General features: G+C 53.3%; 1 protein-coding gene across 1 annotated transcript; it reads left to right on the top strand.

The window, feature by feature from the left end:
• The first annotated feature begins 2,880 nt into the window (after positions 1-2,880).
• On the top strand, positions 2,881-6,544 carry KCNJ14 (potassium inwardly rectifying channel subfamily J member 14). Its single transcript, XM_007958096.1, has 2 exons — positions 2,881-3,588; positions 5,987-6,544. The coding sequence occupies exons 1-2, from the start codon at positions 2,881-2,883 to the stop codon at positions 6,542-6,544; spliced, it is 1,266 nt and encodes a 421-aa protein (XP_007956287.1).
• Positions 6,545-10,035: the final 3,491 nt, after the last annotated feature.

Consider the following 10,035-nt stretch of genomic DNA (forward strand, 5'->3'; position numbering starts at 1 on the left):
TAAATGTTAATACTCGTATCATATATGGGATGTCCAACTATTTTCTCCCATTCACAGAGGTGTTTCACTTTCTTCGTATCTTTGAAGCATCAGTTTTTTTTCTTTTTTTTTTTCCTTAATTTTTATTGTGATTTGGGTGAAACTTTACAGGGCAAATTCATTTTCTGTACTGCCATTCATACACATTTTGTCTCATTACATTAACTTCAATTCCCCACAGTGTAGCACATCCCTTTTTACTTCCTCCCTGTAGTTACCTCTTGCCTGTGTCCTTCCCTCCTATGCACTCCCGCCCCCCAAGCTGTCTCCCTTTGCAAACACTGCCCTTCTGTTCTCCCACGATTGATCTCTCCAAAGAGTGTATATACCTGATGTAAATGTTCACCCTACATGCCTGTCTGTTGTTTGGCTGGAAGCCACACGAGTGAGTTCAGTTCCAACATGAAGGGTAACTAGGGGCCTTACTCTCGGGGTCTCGCCGGGCTCTATCAGGCCAGCAAAGCTGATCTTTTTTTTGGGGGGGGATCATGATTTTGAGTGTTGTTCCACATTGCTCTCCCACTCTATCCAGGATCTCCCGCACTAGTCCCCCTCCAAGTGGTTGACAGACGCAGCCGGGCACCGTCCGGTTGTTCTGGTCTCATGGTCATACAGGCTGAGGATCGCATGGTGGACCAGTCCCCTGGACTGATTGTTTCCATGCATCTTTTGGTTTTCTTCATGCTTCTTTTCTCTGGACGAGGAGACACCCATCATTGAATCTAGATGGCCGCTTGCAAGCTTTTAAGATCCCAGTTGCTACTCACCAAAGTAGGATGTGGAACAATGTTCTTGGGTAGTGTGTTATGCCAATGAGCTTGATGTCCCCTGCAACCACGGTCCCAGCCCTCAGGTCCAACGACTCCCTCCCGCCAGGTAGCTGGCTGTGGTCAAGAAGCCACCACAACCTTGCCCCTTGTCAGCTCTACTACAAACCCAGACATTCTCCCAGCACATACAAATATGCATGTAGGAACATCGTCTGCCAACCCTAAACGTGGTCATAGGCACAACTCCCCCTGCCTAGACATACCTGATCGTTCAGCCTGTCCACCCCTCAGTTTGTTGTTGCTGTTGCTGGTCCCCTCCGAGCCCCATATTGAACCATCGCTGTCCCCAGACACCAGGCTCATTTCTCCACCCTGAGAAGCAGTGCGAGCCACAGTTACAAGCTAGACTGCCGCCATGCAGATCCCAGCTTCCTCAGATGTGGCCTTGGGCAAGCTCCCTACACTCTCTGCACCGCCATTTCCTTCTCTGGAAAATGTAGGTATTAATGCCTACTTCACAGGGGTGTGGTGACGCTGCAAGCAGCAAAATCCGTGTAAAGTCCTGAGAACAGCACCTCCCACAGCTGTTTGGAGTCCTTTCTGACTCTGGCGACCCAAGGTGTGGGAGAGCAGAGCTGTGCGCCCTACGGATTCTCAGGAGCCGACTTCTCAGAAACAGCTCACCAGGCCTTTCTTCTGAGGGGCCTTGGAGTAGACCAAACCTCCACCCTTTCCATCCCCAGCTGAGCGTGTTAACCGTTAGCACCTCAGGGACTCCAAAACAGTGCCGGTCCAGTATAAACGTCTGCCATGTACAACTGTTGCTTCGGGTGATTGTGATAGTGTTACTGACGCCCCCTGGGTGCTGCAAAAAGGAGCCCTGATGGCGCAGTGGTTAATGATCTCGACTGCCAATCAAAAGGGCAGGGGTTCCAACCCACCTGCCACTCTGCAGCAAAAACATGTGGCAATTTGCTTCTTTAAAGATTTACAGCCTTGGAAACCCTATGACATAGTTTTACTTAGTCCTTACAGGGTCGTTATGAGTTGGAATACAATTTGAAGACAATGAGGGTTTTTTTTGGGGGTGGGGGTTGGTTTCTAGCCATTTGGCTCTAAACAAAAGGTCAGTGCTTCAAACCCAGTAGCCACTTTGCAGGAGAAAGATGAGGCAGTCTGCTCCCGTAAAGACTGGCTGTCTTGGAAATCTTCCGTCCTAAAGGGTCACTATGACTCGAAATCAACTTGATGGTAGTGGGTTGGACTTCAGTCTGTAGTAACACTGCTGTTGACACTATGTTAGCGTCTCCTGTAGGCCCGTCTCTGTTATCCATACTGTACTTTTCTGGCTTTCAAGGTGACTGTTGTTCAAACCAAGGGTCCCTGTTGGCACAGTGGTTACAGCGCTCAGCTACTAACCGAAAGGTCAGCAGTTGGAAACCACCAAAGGCTCCATGAGAGAAAAATATAGCAGTTGGCTTTGTAAGGATTTACCACCTTGGTCAGTTCCACTCTGTCCTCTAGGGTGCTGTGAGTCGGAATCAACTCCAGGGCCGTGGGTTTGGTTTTGGCTTTCCTTCCCTAAAGATCGGCAGCCTTGGAGACCCTCTGGGGCAGTTCCACTCTGTCCTCGAGGGGCGCTGTGGGTCATAATTGACTCCAGGGCAGTGGGTGTGGTTTGGGCTTTGCTTCTGTGAAGATTGACAGCCTTGGAGACCCTGTGGGGCAGTTCCACTCTGTCCTCTGGGGGCGCTGTGGGTCAGAATGGACTCCAAGGCAGTGGGTGTGGTTTCGGCTTTGCTTCTGTGAAGATTGACAGCCTTGGAGACCCCAGTGGTGCAGTTCCCCTCCACTCTCTAGGGGCGCTGTGAGCCGCAATAGACTCCAGGGCAGTGGGTTTGGGTTTATGGTTCTACCTATTTACTAAATGAGGTCACCAAGGCCCAGAAAGCACTACTGGCCTATGACCCATTCCCACACCCCTGACATCCCTGCCCATTTCTTCCCCTGCAGGTTTCCCCGCCGGGCGGCCGCCCCCCACTAGGCCACGTGGAGGGGGTCCCCCCACCCAATGGGCCTGGCCAGGGCCCTGCGCCGCTTGAGCGGCGCCCTTGAGTCGGGGGACAGCCGGGCTGACGATGAGGAGGCAGCGGGGCCCGGGCTATGCCGCAACGGGTGGGCGCCGGCGGGGTCCCCGGTGGGCCGGCGCCGCGGGCGCTTCGTCAAGAAAGACGGGCACTGCAACGTGCGCTTCGTGAACCTGGGCGGCCAGGGGGCGCGTTACCTGAGCGACCTGTTCACCACGTGCGTGGACGTGCGCTGGCGCTGGATGTGCCTGCTCTTCTCCTGCTCCTTCCTCGCCTCCTGGCTGCTCTTCGGCCTGGCCTTCTGGCTCATCGCCTCCCTGCACGGCGACCTGGCCGCGCCTCCACCGCCCGCGCCCTGCTTCTCGCAGGTGGCCAGCTTCCTGGCCGCCTTCCTCTTCGCGCTGGAGACGCAGACGTCCATCGGCTACGGCGTGCGCAGCGTCACCGAGGAGTGCCCGGCCGCCGTGGCCGCCGTCGTGCTGCAGTGCATCGCCGGCTGCGTGCTCGATGCCTTCGTCGTGGGCGCCGTCATGGCCAAGATGGCCAAGCCCAAGAAGCGCAACGAGACTCTCGTCTTCAGCGAGAACGCCGTCGTGGCGCTGCGCGACCACCGCCTCTGCCTCATGTGGCGCGTGGGCAACCTGCGCCGCAGCCACCTCGTCGAGGCCCACGTGCGGGCCCAGCTGCTGCAGGTGCCCATCCTCCCTTCCCGGTCGGTGGCCACGGCCTGGGAGAGGGAGGAGCCCTTCTCGTGGGTGGAGGGCGAGCCCCGGGGCATTGTGGGAGATGTAGGCCTGCATATGAGGTGCGTGCGGGGCCTGGAAGGCGCTTGGACTACAATTCCCAGAAGCGCCTGCGGGCAGGGCTGGCTGGTGGACTGAGAATGGTTCCCTGACCAGCTGTTGCTGTTGTTTAGTGACGTGGAGTGGGACCCGGCTCATAGCGACCCCTCCTTGGGTTTCCGAGGCAGTATCACTAGGGAAGGAGATTGCCCAACCTTCCTTCAGAGGAGTGGCTGGTGGGTTTGAACCGCCAGCCTTCTGGTTAGCAGTCAAGTAAGTGTGTTAGGCGCTATGCCACCAGAGCTCAGTTGTAAACCCAAGGGAAGAGTCTGTGACCAGATCTTCCTGGAGCTCTGGAGTATAATTCCCAACAGATTTTGAAACATAAAGAGCTTCCTATGACTTAATGAGGGAGTTCTGGTAGCATAGTGCCTAAGGCATTTGACTGCTAACCAGAAGGTTGGCGGTTCAAACCCACCAGCCACTCCTTGAAAGGAAGGTTGGGCAATCTACTTCCATAGTGATACCGCCTCGGAAACCCAGGGCGGGGTCACTATGAGTCGGGTCCGATGGCACATAACAACAACAACATGACTTGATGATGGGCCCTTGTGGGTTCGTGGAAAATGTAGGCTTGAGCTGTCCACAACTCACCTATGAAGGTGCTGAACTACAATTTCCAGAAGCGTCTGGGCCAAGGAACGTGCCCCAATGAAATAGACTGAGGAAGTGTAATTTTGTGGGTGGTGGTTCTCTATGACCCTTTGAGGACTCAAGTTTACAATTCCCAGAGAGTGGCTATGACTTGAGGACAGGCCCCTGTGGGATTGTAGGAGGTATAGGGTGGAGGAAGGGGTGCAGCCTGCGCCTGGATGGCTGTGGACAATACTTAATGGATTCTGGGGATGGGGCCTGGCATCATTTTGGGGAGAATTCCTTCCCCATCTCAGTGGCCCATTCTCACCCACCAGGCCTCATGCCTTATGAGTACTGTTTAGGGGCTAGGGAACATGTGGGTTAGCAAAGAGAACTACAGCTCCCAACAACCCTGGGGGTAGAGGCTGCCTCAGGCACCCTCAGAAGGGGTCTTGGTGGGCTTAGAATTGTGGTCAAACTTACCAAACAGACCTTAGTTTTCAATAAGCTCTTAACAGCAGCAGCCCTTGACCTAGTGAAGACACTTAAAAATTCTGGGCTGAGACGGACTAATGGAGAGGGGGAGGGATGGGGTAATGGTGGGAACTTCAACTCCCAGCAGCCCCTGGGGACTCCCAGAGCCTTTCACACACACATTTACACACACACACACACATCTCCTGATGGGTTGCCCAAGATTCCTGAACCAGAAGAGGCATTAACTTTTCCAGCAGACTGGGATAGTGACATGGCCTGGGAGGTAGGGATGGAACCAACCAATGGGTACAAACACAACACAATGCACTGCCGTGGAGTCTCATAGCGACCCCTCCTTGGGTTTCGGAGGCAATATTGCTAGGAAGTAGATTGCCCAGCCTTCCTTCCAAGGAGTGGCCGGTGGGCTTGAACTGCCAGCCTTCTGGTTAGCAGTCAAGTGCCTTAGGCACTATGCCACCATAGCTCCCAGCTGGTGGGTAGGTGGAGCAAAACTACAAATACCTGTGGCCCTGGGGATTGACCCCCCAACACACACACAGAGGCGCACGCACACACACACACACACACACACACGCAGTGTGATGGAGAACCTTATAGTCAGGTTGGGGGTGAGATGGAAGGGTAACCCAGGGCCAGCCTGAGCTAGTGATGGAGCATGAAGTGGTCGGCCTGAGGTTCTCTGAACTCCCCCTTTTCATCACCTGGTTTATCTTTTTATGGCCACCTGTTTACAGGCATTTTTCTCTCCTCCCCCCTCTTCAACTGCCCATTGGACGCCTTCCTCACTGTCCCTGGTTCTTTGATTTCATCTCTGTCTTGCTGATACCTGTGTCCTATGTCTGGACTCTATCCCTTACTGTTTCCTCTCTCTCGTCCTCTGGGCTTCTATCCCCAAAATCCCTTTGAGTCTTTTTCTCTCTGTTTTTATGTCTGGGTGTCTATCCTTTCTCTCCCCCTTGATGTCTGCCCCCTCTCTCGGGGTCTCTGTCCCCCTCTCTCGGGGTCTCTGTCCCCCTCTCTCGGGGTCTCTGTCCCCCTCTCTCGGGGTCTCTGTCCCCTCCACCCCACGCTCTCTGCTCTCCCCTCGCTCTGCGTCTCAATGCCCTGCTCTCCCTGTCTCTGTTCCTCTCTGTGTTCTGTCCTCTCTGTCTCTGGCCTCTGCCTTTCACTACAGCCCCGTGTGACCCCCGAGGGTGAATACATCCCGTTGGACCACCAGGACGTGGATGTGGGCTTCGACGGCGGCACTGACCGCATCTTCCTCGTGTCTCCCATCACCATTGTGCACGAGATCGACTCCGCCAGCCCCCTGTACGAGTTTGGCCGTGCGGAGCTGGCCCGGGCTGACTTCGAGCTGGTGGTCATCCTCGAAGGCATGGTGGAAGCCACAGCCATGACCACACAGTGCCGCTCGTCCTACCTCCCTGGCGAGCTGCTCTGGGGCCACCGTTTCGAGCCGGTCCTCTTCCAGCGTGGCTCCCAGTACGAGGTGGACTATCGCCACTTCCATCGCACTTATGAAGTGCCGGGGACACCTGTCTGCAGCGCCAAGGAGCTGGACCAACGGGCAGAGCAGGCGTCCCACAGCCCCAAGCTAAGCTTCCCTGGCTCTCTGGCTGCATTTTGTTATGAGAATGAACTTGCTCTGAGCTGCTGCCAGGAGGAAGAAGATGAGGAGGAGGCCAAGGAGGGGGATGGAGCAGAGGCCGAAGATGGAGCTGCCACCCCCTGAGTTCTCACACCCACCCCAGCGCCGACCCTGCCTCCATGATGTGAGCTGGTGGCACCCATCTGTGTCTCCTTCCTAGAAGTCGCAAGACAAAGAGATGGAGCCCTCCCCTGGGGTGGGGGGTGTTTCCCAAGGCCTACAGAGTCAATTATTATCTGGGCAGGCCCTGCCCTACCCAGTGTACACACCCCAGATGTACTGGACCCTAATTCCTCTGTATGTCATGGTCCCTCCTGAGACCATGTTATGAGTCTCATTCCTGAGTCTCAGGAGAACTAAGAGATCCAGAATCCTAGACCACCCAAGAGGCAAGGACTAGTGATTCTAGATTCCTCTAGACCCTGCGTTGTTGGAATCAGTGGGTCAGTAATCAATCGTCTGCATTGTCTCTTGGGGAGGAAGTTGGCAGTTCTTGGACAGTAACAGAGGTCAAGTTTGTGGACCCGGATTGGCCTAAGATTCAAGAGACTCACCTGGCTACTTCTAGACTCATCCAACTGAGTAGCAAATCATTGGTTCTAGATCACTCAAAGAGGGAAGGTTATGGAGTGCCCTGAGTATTCAAACTCTTCTCAATTGACCAAAGACAAGGACTGACTGGTGAATACAAGTCAAAAGAAGACTTTATGGTTCCAGAAAGACCACAGACAGGAGATTCTGTGAGTCTAGATTTACCACAGAGGCAAGCTCAGGCGATTCCGGAGAAGGTCTATCCCGTGTTTCTGGAATGCACAAAGCAGTTGGGAGTCTCTGGGTCTAGAAGGACTGAGGTGACAGATTGTGGTTCTTGACATTAGCAAACTCCAGACCACTGACTACTGAACATCCAGCTAAAAGGATGGTCACTGCTTCTGAATGATCCACAAGAAGTTAGGGATGATTAAAAAAAAAAAAAAAAAGTGCCATTCTAGAATGCCCAAAGGAGTTAGGATTCTGTGGGTCCAGACTGATCTCAGATTCAAGGAAAGAGTGGTGGTTCTAGACATGTGGGGTTTGCTGGTTCCAGCCTGCCCACTGGAGTTGAGAATCTCAGTGGCTCTGGATTGTGAACTGATGGAACAGACTTCCTTGTGATTCTGAAATGCCAAAAGGAATCAGGGCTCCAGGGATCCCAAGTTGTCCATGACCAAACCCGGGAAGTTCCGATCACCTCCAAATGGAATGCTTGGGCCATTCCAGGAGGTGGACCTAGGAACTGAGAAGCAGCATGTCTGGGCTGCCTAAACAAGTGAGGGCCCACATAAGACCCTGTAGGTAGCAGGGCTAGTCCACGGGCAAGGGGTGGGGGAGACCCAAGACTGGAGAGCCTAGAATGTTCTGGAATTTTCCACCTAGTTACGTGTATTTATTTCTTAAAGATGTTATAATATATGTATCATATATATGTATATATATAATATAAATACAGATATCTATCTATTCCCCTCCCCCTGGTTCCTACTGCAAGGTTAGAAATTGAACTTGAGCTCATTGGACTGAGTCCTGAGCAAGAATTCAGAACACTTTCTTCTAAATCCTCACTCTGCCCTACATTACTGTGTGACCCTGGGATGATCACACCTCTTGCTTTACCTCAGTTTCCCCATCTGTGAAATGGGGTACTGGAACTTGAAGATCTCCAAGGGCCCTTCCAGCAAGATGGTCCCTCACCTCACTGAGGGTGGGGTGGAGGTGAGGGTCCTGAGGACTTCGCGGCTCTCCCTGGGGCTGGCATGCCTGGTCCTCCTGGGTGGCCGGAGAGGGAGATCCTCATGGAAGCTGGCTCTGAACTAGGTGCCTGAGTCATGGGACAGGAATCGAGTGTGGACAGTGCGGGCTGTAGCTAAGGGTCAGATTCCCTCCTCCCTGGTCCAGCTCAGGGGGGTGCTGGGGAAGTGGGGAGGCGAGCTCAGAATGCCAGGGATCCTATCATTTTGGAGACAGTATGTGTTTGGGGGGTGGGAGTTGTCCCCCGGATTAAAGAACTGGGAGCGCTGGTGTGTGCCTCTGGGAGTGTGTTTCTGGGACACAGGTCCTGGGACCTGGCCCCCAGCCCATGTTCCCATCTAGCTAAGTACCCCGCAGGCGGGGAGCCAGCCGCAGAGGGAGCCAGTACCCCACGAGGAGGCCACCTTCCCACGCACGGTCATTGCCTTGAGCCTGTCCAAGTGCTGCATCAAAGCAGGTCCCCCCTCCTGCTGTCCCCACTTTCCCCTTATCCTTCAGAATCCCCACATAATGACCGGATGGGATTAATTAGCTGGCTTCTATCCCAGCTCTGGGTGTCTGGGGGTAGGGACTGGGGACAACGGAAACACAGCCCCCAGATGATGAGGAAGGGTGTGAAGATATGGTGCAGGGGTGGAGAGGGCCCTGTTTGGAAGGAGAGAGAGCGGGCAGAGCTGGAACCACTCCGGGCTCCTCTGGGGAGGGCAGGGCTTGGGCCACTTCTAAAGGTCACTGAGGGGATTAGGAGGCACTGTGACTAATCCATCAGCTTGACCAGGTCCTGGCCACCGATCTGTCCCCACCTGCCCAGTCCAGGAACAGTGAATGAGAACAAGACCCAGGCAGCCTTCAGCCCCAGGGAGCGACCCGCCCAGATCCCCGTCTCCGCCCCTCCACCCACCTTCCCTGCAGGGAATGGGAAAGAAAGACTGCGGGGAGAGAAGGAGGGCCTCGGACAGCAAACATTCTTTTTTCTTTTTAAATTTTTATTTTTATTTGGGGAAAGTTGACAGAGCAAATGCATTTTCCATACAGTAGTTCATACACATTTCGTTTCATAACATTGACTGCAATTCCCCACAATGTAACAGCTCTCCTCCCACTTCTCCCCGTAGTTACCTCTTCCCTGTGCCCTTTCCTCCCAGGCACTCCTGCCCCGAGCCCTCTCCCTGTGCATACATGCCCTTCTCTTCTCCCACGATTGATCCTACAAAGGAGTATATCTACTTGATGTAAATTTTCAGTTCATACGCCTGTCTATTATTTGGCTAGAAGCCACAGGCGTGGGTTCAATTCCAGACCTGAAGGGCAGCTTGGGGCCATAGTCTCAGGGGTCTCACCAGGCCAGCAAATCTGGTCCTTTTTTTTTTTTTAATGATTTTGAGTTTTGTTCCACATTGTTCTTCCACTCTATCCAGGATCTCCTATGTACACCCCTCTCCGAGTGGTTGACAGTGGTACCCAGGCACCATCTAGTTCTTCTGGTCTCATGGCTGAGGGTTGCATGGTCACCTAGTCCCTTGGACTGATTGTTTCCATGTGTCTTTGGTTTTTATCATTCTTCCTTGCTCTGGACGAGGAGAGACCTATGGTTGCATCTAGATGGGTGCTTGTAAGCTTTTAAGATCCCAGTTGCTACTCAACAAGGTAGAATGTGGGACAATGTTTTTGTGTAACATATTATAGACAGGATTCTTTTTTTTTTGTTTTTTTAATTTTTAAATTTTATTTATTTATTTTTTAATTGTGATTTGGGTGAAGATTTACAGAGCAAATTCACTTTCCAT

Source organism: Orycteropus afer, unplaced genomic scaffold (assembly GCF_000298275.1).
Source record: "Orycteropus afer afer isolate SDZICR_OR568_19922 unplaced genomic scaffold, OryAfe1.0 scaffold00854, whole genome shotgun sequence".
Lineage (NCBI taxonomy): Eukaryota > Metazoa > Chordata > Mammalia > Tubulidentata > Orycteropodidae > Orycteropus > Orycteropus afer.

Coding starts and splice junctions, on each gene's coding strand:
- KCNJ14 (XM_007958096.1), top strand. CDS start 2,881: ATGGGCCTGGCCAGGGCCCTGCGCCGCTTGAGCGGCGCCCTTGAGTCG. Junction 3,589..5,986: donor TGCGGGCCCAGCTGCTGCAG/GTGCCCATCCTC, acceptor CTTTCACTACAG/CCCCGTGTGACCCCCGAGGG.